The 16,935-nt window shown below is 44.7% G+C and overlaps 1 protein-coding gene across 8 annotated transcripts in view; it reads right to left on the reverse strand.

Annotated features, from left to right (window-relative positions):
* cep170ba (centrosomal protein 170Ba) overlaps window positions 1-12,989 on the reverse strand; it is an 85,771-nt gene extending 72,782 nt beyond the window's left edge. For 4 of the 8 annotated variants that reach the window (XM_078233987.1, XM_078233986.1, XM_078233981.1 and 1 more), the window contains exons 1-2: window positions 6,622-6,744; window positions 5,179-5,322 (exon numbers count right to left, since the gene is read on the reverse strand). In XM_078233987.1, coding sequence (XP_078090113.1) covers window positions 5,179-5,283 — 105 coding nt within the window. In that variant the 5' untranslated portion in view covers window positions 5,284-5,322; window positions 6,622-6,744. Of the gene's footprint in view, window positions 1-5,178; window positions 5,323-6,621; window positions 6,745-7,201; window positions 7,270-11,180; window positions 11,237-12,949 lie in introns of those variants that run through there. The other 4 variants (XM_078233982.1, XM_078233983.1, XM_078233984.1 and 1 more) reach the window with 4 other exon arrangements.
* Window positions 12,990-16,935: the final 3,946 nt, after the last annotated feature.

Here is a 16,935-nt window from a genome sequence, read left to right on the forward strand (position 1 = left end):
AAGAAAATCAGAATAACCTGAAAACATTGTTCAAATAGTTTCTATAGAAAGAACATAAAGCAGACATTTTGGATTCATACTCTTCTTCAAAATATAGTTATAAACAGTTATCCTAAAATCCTGATCTAATTTCAAGCTCAAGCTATTCCCCAGACCTACTGGTGATGGAACACCAAAACCATTTTATCTTGTTAGTATTTTACCTGCCATGCTATCCATAATTAATTATTGCTTCAAGGGGACAGTGACCATAAAGTTCAGTTAAAGATGAAATTAAAGCTGCACTTTTGCTTTGTTGATATTTTCAATATTTTTGTTATAAACAAGGTACACTTCTTAGACTTGCAGAACTGGATTGGAGGCATTGCTGCCCCGACGGTGGGGAAATCTTGCATACATAACTAAAACATACAGCATTGTGTCAGATGTTTATTCATCAATCACCCTTTGCTCCCAAAGCTATCCCATGTTAAGATCATCTGCACTTACTACTTAGGCTTAAAATATTCAACTCAAGAGACAAAGACCAACAATAAATCAGTTAATATTTAATATCTCTAAATGGCGATGTATGCAATTATCCATACATATGACAAGTGAGAGGCTATCAAAGAAATAACTAGCACTTATGAGACGGAGAGAATAGAACATAAAAGTCAACAATATATTCTGTAGGCAATATTAGAAGCAACATCACCTGTGCAAAATCATAAACCAGAACATTTTCTGGAGAAAAGTTTCCACATTTTACTCAATACAAAAAAAAAACTCTTTTACTGGACCGGGGTGAAATTTAAGTTACACCAATTAACAGCCACAATAGGTTATTTTACACCTATTGATAGTTAAAATCTCAATTTGCTATAGAGGCATCGTACTTATCATGTCTGGCTAGGATTCAGACTTTGTAGCTTGTGGAAAACTCAAGTCTACTAAGCTTTGCACTTACCCACTACACTTTAAGTATACTGAGTTAGAAACTGATGGTTTCTCAAGAGTGTAGATGGGTATTCCTGCTTTCAATTATAAATTTAAGTACAGCTTATTTAAACCATCCCAGAGATAGAGATCCAATCAACTCCCAGAAAGTGTTTAAAATTTGGCTCAATCACACTGAAATTATACTCCGTATGTTGTCAAACTAAGAATTACCAGTTGGCTTCAACTGGACTTCTAAGAAGCCTACAAACTGGATGGCAGACCTGACTTAACAGTCACTTCTACTTTACTGAGAATTTGAAACTACTTGGCAATGGTAGATTAACTACTGCTAAAGAGACATTTTTGTATCTCTTGGTACAATTCTCCAATGTAAAAGGGTTAGGACTTGGGTTGCTCTCCATGTGAGCTCCCAAATAACAAGCATCACAACAGAGGGAATTACTTATTCTACTACTTTGATGGTAGTGCTCAGCAAGCCTCAAACTATAAATCAATTAGATGCATATTAAAAATGGTCTAGTGGGCACATGAGCGGCGCAGGCTTGGAGGGCCGAAGGGCCTGTTCCTGTGCTGTATTGTTCTTTGTTCTAAAACATAATTGTAAAATTAAAATTGCTGAATGCTATAATTAAATGTTTGATTAAACTGAACTGAACTTAAACATGGCCCAGATTTGCTGGATAGCTTTCTCACTTCCAATGTATTGTACCTAGGATTCTACTCTACTGAGCAATTTATTGATGCTAAGTTATTACAAATCATTGACTCGGGATACTTCTGTAATCTTGCTAATTTAATTGTCTCCTACCATTCACTTGCATCATGACCAATTTGTGAGCATACTAAAATGCTTCTATATTTAAACTTTCAAGAAACATAAAAGAAACATTCTATATGTTTGTACAGAAATAAGGAATTTATAGCAGATTAAAATGGAAGGTAGAATCTAGGGTTTTGATGTCTTCTCTTGAAGCATAACATATATGTTTGAATGTTTACATCATCACTTAGTATTTTGGATGTATGTTTAATTCACCATTAAAATACAGCAATGGGCTTAAGAACTCATATGAACTTAAGAATGGCATTCAGAATCATAGAGGTTTAGAGCATGGACACAGGCCCTTCAGCCCAGCTTGTCCATGCCACCCAATTTTTAACCACTAAGCTAGTCCCAATTGCCCACATTTGGCCCATATCCCTCTATACCCATCTTACCCATGTAACTGTCTAAATGCTTTTTAAAAGACAAAATTGTACCCGCCTCTACTACTGCCTCTGGCAGCTCATCCCAGACACTCACCATCCTCTGTGTGAAAAAAATTGCCCCTCTGGACCCTTTTGTATCTCTCCCCTCAAACCTATGCTCTCTAGTTTTAGACTCCCCTACCTTTGGGAAAAGATGTTGACTATCTATCTTATCTATGCCCCTCATTATTTTATAGACCTCTATAAGATCACCCCTCAGCCTCCTATGCTCCAGAAAAAAAGTCCAAGTCTATCCAGCCTCTCCTTATAACTCAGACCATCAAGTCCCGGTAGCATCCTAGTAAATCTTTTCTGCACTCTTTCTAGTTTAATAATATCCTTTCTATAATAGGGTGACCAGAACTGTACACAGTATTCCAAGTGTGGCCTTACCAATGTCTTGTACAACTTCAACAAGACATCCCAGCTCCTGTATTCAATGCTCTGACCAATGAAACCAAGCATGCCGAATGCCTTCTTCGTCACCATGTCCACCTGTGACTCCACTTTCAAGGAGCTATGAACCTGTACCCCTAGATCTCTTTGTTCTGTAACTCTCCCCAATGCCCTACCATTAACTGAGTAGGTTCTGCCCTGGTTTGATCTACCAAAATGCATCACCTCACATTTATCTAAATTAAACTCCATCTGCCATTCATCGACCCATTGGCCCAATTGACCAAGATCCTTTTGCAACCCGAGATAACCTTCTTCACTGTCCCCTATGCCACCAATCTTGGTGTCATCTGCAAACTCATTAACCATGACTCCTAAATTCTCATCCAAATCATTAATATAAGTAAAAAATAACAGTGGACCCAGCAAACTTACTCCTGGGATCTCTAATCAAATTTGGCCCAAACTAATGGGATTAAAATTTGATGTCTCTCTTTGATGCCTGAAAAAGTCTGATAGAAACTGGATTGAGACCTGCGCAAACAGATTCTAACAGAAGTGTCTCAACTGCAAAAGAAAAAGCAATCTCAAACGAGATCACAAGGATGGCTGGGGTGGAAAATAAAATGGCGCTGAGGAGTATACTCTGCCGAGGCTGACATATAATTAAGTAGAGCAATCCACATTCTTAGTACAGATTACATTTCTGTCCTTGCCGTACACCACTAAGGAACATTCCACATTTTTTTTTACTCTTTGCCATTTACTTGAGAAATCATTCAACAAAAGTGTACAAACATTATTTTCCACTTGTAGCTTCACTATAAATTTCTGGGACATTACAAAAAAAAACTGTAAATGACTTGTGGTGCGGTTCATGCTGAACAGGAGAGTATGCTTTTAAATATGGACATGAGTATTTTACCACATAACATACGATGTATAATTGTGTAGAGCTTTGTATGTCCATTTTAGATCCCAATGGGTAGCTTATTAACCTTTGAAAAGTTAGTTTCTAGTTGATCAAGGCAGGTCCTCAAGTCAATTCAAGTTTATAAACTAAAAGGTGGCCCCTAAAGTCAATCAGAAGGTATTTTCTGTTGGTGTGCAGTTCCTCCAAACTAAGGAAACAATTGCTTTTGGTTTGATGTTTTAAGTTTCATTTGTGGTTTGTTTTTGTTTAAGGCAGCTAAGGGGCTGCTCCTTTTACTTTGTCCCTCAGTTTATTTGACTTAGTTTAATTGTTTTCTTTCAATAAAAGAGTTGGAAACAATCGCTCTTTTTATATATGCAAAAGGCAAGACAACAAGCTTGCACGTGACTTCACCTGAAGCGAATGGATATATCAGGTGTTTGCCTAAAGCTACAGGAGGCTGTAGAGATGAAAGATTTTTAAAAACTAAAAACATATGTTCAAAAATGATTCCCATAATTAACACGTTCCACCCTTAGTACTTGGTACTCTTTGTTACAGATGAAAGACAACTTAATGTTTTTTAGTTGCCCTTTTCCAAGAACACACTGGTCATACAATGCATTACAAGAATTCAGAGAAATTACACCTTTATGGACTTGAAGGAACACGTACCTACAATCTACTTCACAAGGCATACAATTCTTATAAAAGAATCCTGCCTTGCTATCAGCAGAAGATTCATTGTTTTAATCAACATAAATACATTTTGGTCATGGCATGTACACTATGCCACTATGCTACATATTAGACTTTCAAGTGGAAATTCCATGTTTACCTGACATGGAGTTTCTTGATGCCAGCAACTGATATGAAAACTGAACACCAAGAACCTACTCATATCCCACAATTCATCACCATGGAAACACACAACTCAATTATAATGCTAATTTTGAAACAGTGAGAGAGAGGGAGGGCAAGTAGTCATGTTCCATTAAACCAGCACAGCAAGCTCAGACAACATTTTTAATTTTGGTAAATAACAGGCCTCACTCTGGCATACAAAGATATGCTAACATTGTCCCATTATTATTATTTGATATTTCTGCCAATATAAACATTCATGAAGAGTCAATGATATTCTTTTTGATTTCAAACCAGCAGAGGTTCTATTAAATCTGTGAAAATGGTACGCAACCATTCTTGCTCAGCATTCTGGTGGTATTGACGGATGCAAATTCATTCGGAAGCATATATTCTCTCACCTTACGTTGAAAAGTTTTAAAGAATCAACATTGCTACAATATTATTTTATTAAACAGAACCTTAACGTAAACGGCAATCGCTATTTATGTGCGGCAGTATGTCTAAGTCTTAAGTGATTAAAAAAGGAGGAAACAAAAAAAAAGAGGACAAAGGTCAGGCTAAGCAAACAGATGCAATTCTTTGTAGTTTTGGTGAAGACATGTCAAGTGGGTCTCCATCCAACCTATGCTCCCGCAGGTTAGTGGCACAGGAAAATCCAAAAAAAAATGGTAATTGCAGAAAACAGCAGCACACATAATAGTCATAATTTCTAAATGAGCATGACATTGTGTGTGTTTGCACAGTGTGTTTATTTGCGCTCTCTCTGCAGATTATTTGTTGCAATAAGCCAACTGATGACTAAAATGATTCACCTGAAGCATTAGTTCACAATCTTCTCGTCCAACAAAAATCATCTCTTTAGGGAGTCGGTGGCGAGAGCCACAGCTGCTCACCAGGAACCAAGATGTCACGCTCATGCTTGCTGCTTCAGACACTAATTTCCACAATGTAACATTCTAAACAAAGAGCAAAAGACAACAGATCATATTAGTAATTTGCCATATTTATTTCTTAGAGCTCATGGTTTAAAATAATAATCGAAGCAAAGGGAGAAAGAGGAAACTACTGTCCCAGTGAAATGCAGATATAATGAGCACCAGGAACTAATTGCAGTTAATGCTTCATTCAAGATTTCCTATTATTCACCCTGTTCACAGCACTAAACATGCTGGTCAAAATATTAGCATACAATAATTATAAAACAGTCTTTGCAAGCTGATTAAAGGAAACCCTTGTATTGTTCTAAACTTCTAATTACTATTTCAATCATTTATATAATTGTGATCAGGTGTTTTATATTTGATATCTGATCATGATTACATGCAAAACATTATCTTCTGAAGTTCAGGTGATTTAGACTGTAGGACTTTGATGCTAGTAGTCTTGAAATCACTGTCATAGAATCCCTACAGTGCATAGGAGGTCATTCGGCCCATCGAGTCTGCGCCGACCACAATCCCACCCAGGCCCTATCCCCATAACCCCATGCATTTACCCTAGCTAGTCCCCCTGACACTAAGGGGCAATTTAGCATGACCAATCCACTTAACCCGCACATCTTTGAACTGCAGGAGGAAACTCTCGCAGGCACGGTCACATATTCACATTGTATATATTTCTCATGCAAGTTTTGTGGGATAATTTTCAGTACTTTTTGCAAGTAATTAATGTGATCACTAAGTACTGGAAACCTTTATGCTTTAACTACTGACTCTACACAGCACATGCAAGTACCGTATTCATAGCATTAAAGTAGGTCACCCTCTTCTGTTCACAACCACCCAGATTTTTTTTTCATTCCAGCTATTTGCCACATGCATCTAAAATAAAACGAGCCATAGCAGATGGAAAACTACAGCTCACCACTAAATTATTCAAAGCTTCAAAGAAAATGCAATGCTGGTATTTGGTTTTATAATTTTTTAAAAATATCTTATTTGGGGCAATTTTAGATGTTTTTGATTTTTTTTAAAAAGTGGGGTTGAAAATTAAGCTTGTAAACAAAAATCGCGAAATCTGTCACCGGATGAACCTTGTTGTGTTTGAATCAATACTAAAGAGAGATATCTGGCTGGATAAGGCTGCAAAGTGCATGAATTAATCTGAAAATCCTCCGGCAAAATATAATTCTCGCGAGAATGTTGCTAAATTAATGTTTTATTTCATACATTAATGCATTTTTAAAAATCGCAGCTGTGCCCCTTTTCAGAAATACAAAAGAACAATAATGCAACCCCTCTGAACTAACCGCATACCTGCAAATCTCAGGCTCTCTGTCGCCTTTTCTTCACGACGATGTTTCATTAAATGTTAAATTAGATGTTGGAAGGGAACAATAAATGGCCTTTAGCGTTCAGGCAATAATAACAAGAATTCACCATCAAGAGAGACAGACAGAGAGGGAGAGACACACACACAGGGAGACAGGGCAGGGTGACAGAGACACACAGGCAGACAGGGATGGAGACGCACAGGGACAGACAGAGGGAGAGAGAGACAGAAACACACAGGGACAGACAAGGCAGGGTGACAGAGACACACAGAGGCAGACAGAGAGACAAACAGGGGGACAAGGCAGACAAAGACAAGAGAGACACGCACAGAAATAGAGACAGTCACAGAGACACAGCCGCTTCAGCCAGGCCAAGCCTGGAGCGCAGGAGAAGGATGAGCCGGGCTGGGTTGACAGGTGATGCCGGATCCCAGGCCCCGGGAGCGGGGCGGCTCTCGCCTGGCGGCTCCCCGGGCAACGGCGCTAGGCCGAAGTTGCGGCAAGCGGCACCGACTGAGGGTGATAGCGGGCTGGGCTCCGGGAGCAACCGCACCGACTCTCACCTTCACACCGACAGGAGCGGCACACAGAGCGGAGCCCAGCCGCCGCCGCCGCACACACCCCCTTCCCCGGGCCCAGCCCGCTCCCTGACGTCAGCCCGGCCCGCGCGGCGCCGCACCTGCACCCCCTCCCAACACAGCACCAAGCACCTGACAAACCCCCAAATCCACCCCCTCCCCCCCCCCCCAAGATTTACCCCCTCCCCCCAAAATCCACCCCTCTCCCCAAACATTCACCCCCTTCCCCCAAAATCCACCCCTCTCCCCAAACATTCACCCACTCCCAAAATCCACCCCCTCCCAACACAGCACCAAGCACCTGACAAACCCCCAAATCCACCCCCTCCCCCCAAACATTCACCCCCTCCCACCCAAAATTCACCCACTCCCAAAATCCACCCCCTCCCAACACAGCACCAAGCACCTGACAAATCCACCCCCCACCCCCAAGATTCACCCCCTCCCAACACAGCACCAAGCACCTGACAAACCCCCAAATCCACCCCCTCCCAACACAGCACCAAGCACCTGACAAATCCACCCCCCACCCCCAAGATTCACCCCCTCCCAACACAGCACCAAGCACCTGACAAACCCCCAAATCCACCCCCTCCCAACACAGCACCAAGCACCTGACAAATCCACCCCCCATCCCCAAGATTCACCCCCTCCCAACACAGCACCAAGCACCTGACAAACCCCAAAATCCACCCCCCCCCACATATCCACCCCCTCCCAACACAGCACCAAGCACCTGACAAACCCCCAAATCCACCCCCTCCCCCCAAACATTCACCCCCTCCCACCCAAAATTCACCCACTCCCAAAATCCACCCCCTCCCAACACAGCACCAAGCACCTGACAAATCCACCCCCCACCCCCAAGATTCACCCCCTCCCAACACAGCACCAAGCACCTGACAAACCCCCAAATCCACCCCCTCCCAACACAGCACCAAGCACCTGACAAATCCACCCCCCACCCCCAAGATTCACCCCCTCCCAACACAGCACCAAGCACCTGACAAACCCCCAAATCCACCCCCTCCCAACACAGCACCAAGCACCTGACAAATCCACCCCCCATCCCCAAGATTCACCCCCTCCCAACACAGCACCAAGCACCTGACAAACCCCAAAATCCACCCCCCCCAAATCCACCCCCTCCCAACACAGCACCAAGCACCTGACAAACCCCAAAATCCACCCCCTCCCAACACATCACCAAGCACCTGACAAACCCCCAAACCCACCCTCCCAGCCCCAAAATCCACCCCCCCAGCCCCAAAATCCACCCCCCCAAAATTCACCCCTCCTCCCCAAAGTCCACCCCCTTCCAACACAGCACCAAGCACCTGACAAACCCCAAAATCCACCCCCCCAAAATTCACCCCCTCCCCACAACAAAATCACACACCCACATACACACCCCCTTCCCATCCCCCACCCTACAGATCCACCCCCCACACACACACCTGACATCCCCCCAAAAAATCTACCCCCCCAAAATCCACCCCCTTCCCCCAAAATCCACCCCCTCCAAACACAGCGCCAAGCACCTGACACCCCCACAACAAAACCACACACGCACATACATGCCTCCTTCCCATTCCCCACCCCACAGATCCACCCCCAACACATCTGACACCCTCCCAAAATTCATCCCCTCCCAACACAGCACCATGCACCTGACACCCCCACAACAAAACCCATACCCACATACACAGCCCCTTCCCATCCCCCACCCCATAGGTCCACCCCCAACACACACTTGATACACCCCCAGAAGCTGACCCCCCCACCCCTAACACCTCCGCCCACACACACATTCCACTGCCCCCCCCCCCCCCCCCGGACCTGATTCCCCCTCCCACCCCCAACGCACCCTCCAGGGATTTAACACCCCCTTCGCAACCTCCACCCCCCAGATCCACCGCCCTCCCCACACACACACACCTGATACCCCCCGAACCTTACAGCCCCCCAACAAAAACATACATCCATATACATACCCCCTTCCCATTCCCCCAGCCCACAGACCCACCCACCAACACCCCCACCCATACACAACACCCAGCAGCTGATAGCCCTGAAAAAATCCACCCCCAAAACATAACACCTGATACCTCCCCACCCCCCCAGAGAAGCTGACACACCCCCACCTCAACATCTCCCCCCACACATTCCACTGACCCCAGCCCGCACCTGATTCCCCCCACTCACCCCCACACACACCCCACCCCAAAGACTTGACACCCTCTTTGCAACCCCCACTTCCCAGATCCAACCCTCCCCCACACACACACCTGATTCCCCTCCCTCCCCAGAGAACCTGACACCCCCCACACACAGATCCACCCAACATACTGCCCCCCCACACACATTCCACTGACCCCAACCCCGCGCCTGATCCCCCCCACACACACACCCCCATCCCATTCCCCCACCCCACATATTCCCTCACACACAACACCTAACACCCTCCCCATGAACCTGACGCACTCTCAACCCCAGCATTCGCCCCCACACATTACAGCCCCCCCACACCTGATCATCCCCCCCACCCCCCAGGACTTGACACCCCTTCGCAATCCCCACGCCCAGATCCATTCCCCCCTCCCACGCACACACACATAACACCTGATACCCCCCCAAATAAACACACACCCCCAACATCACAGACTGGGGGGGGAATCAGCCCCACATTTACTCACAGCCTGGGGGAGCAATTCAGCCCCACATTTACTCACAGACGTGGGGAATGAGCCCCACATTTACACACAGACTGGGGTGGGAATCAGCCCCACATTTACTCACAGTCTGGGGGAGCAATAGAGCCCCACATTTACTCACAGATTGGGGGGGGGGGAAATCAGCCCCACATTTACTCAGAGACTGGGGGGTGATCAGCTCCATATTTACTCACAGACTGGGGGGCAATACAGCCCCACATTTACTCATAGACTGGGGGGAATGAGCCCCACATTTACACAGACTGGGGCGGGAATCAGCCCCACATTTACTCACAGCCTGGGGGAGCAATAGAGCCCCACATTTACTCACAGATTGCGGGGGGGGGGGGGGGGGTGGGAAATCAGCCCCACATTTACTCAGTGACTGGGGGGTGATCAGCTCCATATTTACTCACAGACTGGGGGGCAATACAGCCCCACATTTACTCATAGACTGGGGGGAATGAGCCCCACATTTACACAGACTGGGGGGAATGAGCCCCACATTCACACAGACTAGGGGGAATGAGCCCCACAGTTACACAGACTGGGGGGAATGAGCCCCACATTTACACAGACTGGGGGAATGAGCCCCACATTTACACAGACTAGGGGGAATGAGCCCCACAGTTACACAGACTGGGGGGAATGAGCCCCACATTTACACAGACTGGGGGAATGAGCCCCACATTTACACAGACTGGGGGGAATGAGCCCCACATTTACACAGACTGGGGGAATGAGCCCCACATTTACACAGACTGGGGGGAAATGAGCCCCACATTTACACAGACTGGGGGGAATGAGCCCCACATTTACACAGACTGGGGTGGGAATCAGCCCCACATTTACTCAGACTCGAGGGAATCAGCCCCACATTTACTCACAGACTGGGGGGGGGGGCAATACAACCCCACATTTACTCAGATGGGGAAAATCATTTACTCACAGACTGGAGGGGAATCAGCCCCACATTTACTCACAGACTGGGGGGTAATCAGCCCCACATTTACTCACAGACTGGGGGGTAATCAGCCCCACATTTACTCACAGACTGGGGGGTAATCAGCCCCACATTTACTCACAGACTGGGGGGTAATCAGCCCCACATTTACTCACAGACTGGGGGGAATCAGTCCCACATTTACTCACAGACTGGGGGCCGTGGGGCGAGGGGGGTGGGGTCAGCCAAGCTGTCCTTCCTCTCTGCTGTGGTGCAAACACAGAGCCCGGATACTGTGAACATTTACCTGCTGTGTGAGGTTCAGGGAAGCCACATCAGGCAGCACCTTACTGAGCACAGGCCTGATTAGCGGGTGAAGTTTATATGACGCTTGCTTTATGTTGTTGGACTTTGCCCCCCCCCCCCCCCCCCCACTGTGTTCATGTACGCGTCATTACACTGATTAACATCAAATACAATACAGTGAACACTCCTGGGAATATTTTCCCGCTGAGCAGTCCCCGAAGTTTACATTGGCAATGAGAGGAGGTCTGTCCAAAGGCACTTTCTGTTTGACAGCGGGCGGTCACAACCAAGACAGCGAATGATGTCGGAACGGCGAAAGTATAATCGTTAAACTAAAACCAAAGCAACATTGCTAACGGTGCAAACCTGCAATCAACATTCAAATACCCTTCAGACCCTACAGCACCTGAAAGGGTGAAGTGTTTCTGTGGTTGACTGGTTAAATAAAAAGACCGATTTGACTTGTCTTGTTTGTGCCAACTTCATTGAGCAAGCCACTTCTTGGGAATTGTGACGAAGAGTGTGCTGATCACTGATTATGTTTTCTCTGATCAGAAAAAATACTATCCTCGTGTTGCTTTTTTACACATTCTATCATCCATTGAATGTATTGGAAACCGGAGAGAGGAAACTACCAGTTGGTCTTGTTTTTCTGCCTCAATGCTCCAAGCTAGTCTTGCCTCATTGTGACTCATGCCCAGCACAGCGACTAACCGAACTCAAGTTGGATAAACTGGAAATCTAACGTCTGTTAGATTGATTTATTTTGGCTTTAATTGCCAGAGTGACTTCTCTCTATGTTACAGCTTGATAACTAACTTTCTTTCCGATACCGTATGTATAATGCGAGTAGGCCTCATGGGACGTGCATTATATAAGTGAGGCGTTGTATAGAGTGGCATAGTGGTGTCTTACAGCGCCAGGGAATTTGCACATTCTCTCTGGGTCTGTGTGGTTTCGCCCGGGTGGGATGCTCTTTCGAGCTGGTGCAGACTCGATGGGCCGGATGGTCTCATACTATCGGGATTCTATATCAAAACTTCAAAAAATATGGAATCACTTAACAAACTATCCTTAATAAATAGTATCAGGTCCCAAGTTTACCACAATAATGCCTTTCACGGTTATTCCTCCCACCTCCCCATTCCCCATGTGAAATCAGTGCATTTACTCTTCCAAGTCACAATAAAAACAGAAAATGCTGGAAAAAGTCCACAGGTCTGACATCCAGCCCATGGAGAGAGAAAATCAGAGTGAACGTTTCAGAAGGACTCGAAACAAGAGTTTTTTTTTCTCTCTCCGCAGATACTGCCGAGTTTCTCCAGCATTTATTTTAGATTTCCAGCACCCATCACCGCGTATTTTAACAGTTCCACAATGTTCCCTGGAGAGCACCAATGAGTTTCCCCGTGTGAAATACTGAGCAGGCACATCTTGTTTCGCAGAGCACGGTTGGTTGTCTTAAAATAAACCTTAGCCTGAAATTAAGGTTTTACAAAAGTGCATCTTAACGCTTCGGAGGGCAGAAAATTGCACTTTTGGCACAGAGGCTGGCTTCACATGCGCTATTACTCTGCAATCAATGGTGTGCCTGGAGACAGGAAGTGTTGGTTAAGAAAGTGATGCAGGCATGTACCTATCCTGTAACAAACTCCCAACTAAACTCAAACCAGGCGCAGGGGAGTAAAATTTATGCACTGAATCGCGGGGGGGTAATGTAAATGTACATGTCTTCGTGGAATGTTAGGTGTTACAAACGGATACACTTACCAGCCCCAAAGATCGCCATTCATTTGTGTCTGCTCGCCTGGGAATTACTGATTTCGTCTAACCATAACCAGTTTCCTTGCGGTGATGTAATGAAGTTCCACCCAGTTAAAAAGGGAGCGGCATAGGTCACAGGCAGAGAGAGGGAGAGAGAGAGAGAGAGTGAAATGTAAACAGTATTCTCATTCAAGACTTTAGCAAAGGAGGAAACCTCTGTGGAAACCTCCAACCTGGAAGCAGAACTTGGCAGTTTTGGAGCCCCGTGTAGCTTTACTTTAATGACATTTACCCCAGGTACTTCGATTTCCAAAACTTTCTCCTGTGGTGGGAATCCTTCCTCCAGAATGTAACTCCATTGTTTAAAGAAAGGGAGGGAGAAACCAGGAAATTATAGACGTATTAGCCTAACATCTGTTGTGGGGAAATTATTGGAATGTGTAATTAAAAGCAGAGAGGTTCAGTTAGTTGGACTGAACCAGCGCAAAAACAAACGCGGAAACTCAGGCGTAACGTGTATTAGGCATAAATTGAGTTTCTGCGATCTTCGACCCTAGTCCAAAAATCCTTTAACCCGAGGCTGGTACCATCCACAAAATGGCCATATTGTGGATGGTACAATAATAATAATAAGGTACAATAATAAGGAATGGTAATGTTGTTATACATTGCAGCCATAACAGGAGGAGCTTCAGGTTGAACTCATTTTACTCAGCACATGTGCACCAACAGGCATATTTTAAAGCTTTTACATATTGAAATGGTTAATTTATTAAGAAACTAGCCAGTGTACATCAATGAAACTAGTAAATGGTTCGGTATAGCTTTTAAACCATTTTGGGAGACGTTTAAATCAGGTTCATTACAATTGGAGGATTAAGCACTCATTATTTTGGTGATAAACCTGTTTTTAACTGTATTAAATGGCACTGGATTACCACTCCTAAATGCATCAATGAATAATTTTAATGTGAAGGAAAATATTAAAACAATTACAGTATGTTCCATTACAATGACACATTGGTCTGCTTCATGGAAGATTTTATGGGCCAAATCTTCTCGTCTCTGGATTGTCAGAGACTGGACCATGATAAGATGCTGGTCAGGACCCGCATGCAGTCCTGATGCACAGACCTACATAGAAATTTTGTCCAGGAAGTTTAAACTTCCAATGGGAAATTCCCTGCTGTCTGGTACTCTGCACCAATGCCTCCAACTCTGAGCTAGAGTCAAACTTGGGCTAGATCCATATAACTTACTTTCATGGTTACCTCGGAAATGTTAGACATTTTAAACAGATTTATCTCACCTTCCCACCTCACCTACTCAACCACTTCACCCACCTACCCACCACAACCACCTACCCACACACTCACTCACTTACCTACCCAACTCATCCACCAACACATGTACTACCTCATCCACCTACCTACTTCACCTACTGACTCCCCAGTTCCTACAAGGCACAAGTCAGGAGTGTGATGGCATACTCTCCCCTTGCCTAGATGAGTGCTACTCCAACAACATTCTAGATGCTGAGCACCATCCAGTACAAAGCAGCCCACTTGATTGGCATTCCATCCATAAACATTCACCACATCCACCATCGACGCACAGTGCTGCAGTGTGTACCATCTACAAGATGCACTGCAGGAACTCACCTAGGTTCCTTAGGCAAACCTTCCAAACCCATGACCACTACCATCTAGAAGGACAAGGGCAGCAGAGACTTGGGAACACCACCACCTGGGAGTTCTTCTCCAAGCCACTCATCATCCTGACTTGGAAATATATCACCATTCCTCTACCGCTGGATCAAAATCCTCAAACTCCCTCCCTGATAGCACTGTGGATGTATCTGCAACGGTTCAAGAAGGCAGCTCACCACCATCTTCTCAAAGGCAATTAGGAATGGGCAATAAATACTGGCCGAGCCAGCGATGTCCATATCCTATGAATGAATTTTTTTAAAAGTAAATGCTACCATACTTTGTTATTGGATCCAGTAATGGGGAATGAACCAACACAGGTAAGACAAGTAAAAGTAGGAAACATCTCGGCAATAGTGCTCATAATTTTTAAGATGATGATAGCGTAGATGTAAGTATGATAAAAAAAAACTCAAGTTAATTTATTGGAGAGAAGTTGATTGTGTGGGGCTGAGAATGGAATTTGGGAAAACAAAATAGGCAAATATATTGGCAAATAGGAATGTAGGAAACAACAGGAAACGTTTAAAATGGTATTCAACAGAGTGCAGGAAAAACATGTCCTGGTAAAAGGAGAGAACAAACTAAACACTAGAGGAACTCCATAGATGAATACAAATATAAGGGAACAATTGATAGTTTGGAAAGATTCAGATGTTAAATATATAGACAGCAGAGGTGTGCATCCTAAAACAGAATAGGGAGAGATTAGGAGAGAGGTTAAAAAAAGAACACAATTAGGAAGGCAAAGAAGAACAATTAAATTAAATTATCAAGGAACATAAAACAAAATAGTAAAACATTTTACAGGCATATCAATAAAAAAGGTAGATCATGATGGGAATTGGACCATTAAGAGATAGGCAGGATAATACCACAAAGAAAAATAGTGAGATGGCAAAAATATGAAATAATTACTTCACTTTGGTAGTTACTCGGGAGATAGAAAAGATAAACATGACATTGAATGATGAGGTGAGCAATGAGGTAAGTGAATTTAAAATAATAAGGAAATATATTGAATAAACTAAACAAACTCTAAAAAGGATAAAACTCCTAATCTGGATGGATTGCATCCATATATTTTTTAATAATCTAGAGGAGAGATAGCAGAGGCATTACTACATATATTTAATAATTTGTTTGAGATGAATGGCTTACTCCTGTTTCTATGTTCCCAGCGTTCAACTGAGAGGAATAGTGTCATAATTTCTTTTTATTTATGGACAAAACATCCTAGTTAGTAAAAAAAAACATGGAATCTGACAAATGACAAATAGAAACCTGGAGCTGTATGTTATTGTGTCCTTGCCAGGCGTGTTTTCAGTTGGGGGTGGGCACATAATATAGGGCAGGTGCCCAAGCCATCACCTTCCTACCCACCCCCGAGCTCACGTCTATAACACGGTGGGTGGGTGGGTAGCAAAGTTGACAGCAGCCACCCGCCATATTTAAATAAATAAGTAGGGCCCAGTTGAGCCCGATAATATAGTGTCCAAGTGAAATTATGGTTGGCGTGAGAGGACACGCTGTTTTGGTAATAAAAAGTTTTTAAAAGGTTGGGAGGAAAGTGAAGGGTAGTATCTTGTGGGGCACTCTTTGCACATTGGGGCAGCCCCCTAACATAGTACTCTCTCTTTCTTCCTACCTGCCTGCTGTCCAAAACCATGCACCACCGCCCCCCGCCCCCCCCCCCCCCCCCCCCCCCCCACCCCACATCCCCCAACACCCTCCACCTGGCCAAACCCTCCTTTCCAATATCTTGGATTTAACTCACTCTGGGATCCATTAGGTGATCTATTATATCCTGAGGTGGGAGGGAGAGGAGCCAGAGGTCGTAGTACATATTGGTACCGCTGACATAGGTAGGAAGACGGAAGGGGTCATGAAAAGAGAATATAGGGAGTTAGGTAGATAGTTGGGAAGGAGGAACACAAAGGTAATAATCTCAGGATTGCTGCCTGTGCCATGGGAAAGTGAGAGCAGGAATGGAGTGAGGTGGAGGATGAATGCGTGGCTGAGGGACTGGAGCGGGGGGCAGGGATTCAGGTTCCTGGATCATTGGGACCTCTTTAGGGGAAGGTGTGACCTGTACAAAAAAGACGGGTGGCACTTGAATCCCAGGGGGACCAATATCCTGGCAGGAAGGTTGGCTAAGGCTACTGGGGAGACTTTAAACTAGAAAGGTTGGGGGGAGGGAATCGTGATGAGGTGACTGAGAGCGAGGAGGTTAGCCCGCAAATAGAGAAGGATTGTACACAGTGTAAGAGGGAGAATAGACGG

Source organism: Mustelus asterias, chromosome 18, assembly GCF_964213995.1.
Source record: "Mustelus asterias chromosome 18, sMusAst1.hap1.1, whole genome shotgun sequence".
Classification (NCBI taxonomy): domain Eukaryota; kingdom Metazoa; phylum Chordata; class Chondrichthyes; order Carcharhiniformes; family Triakidae; genus Mustelus; species Mustelus asterias.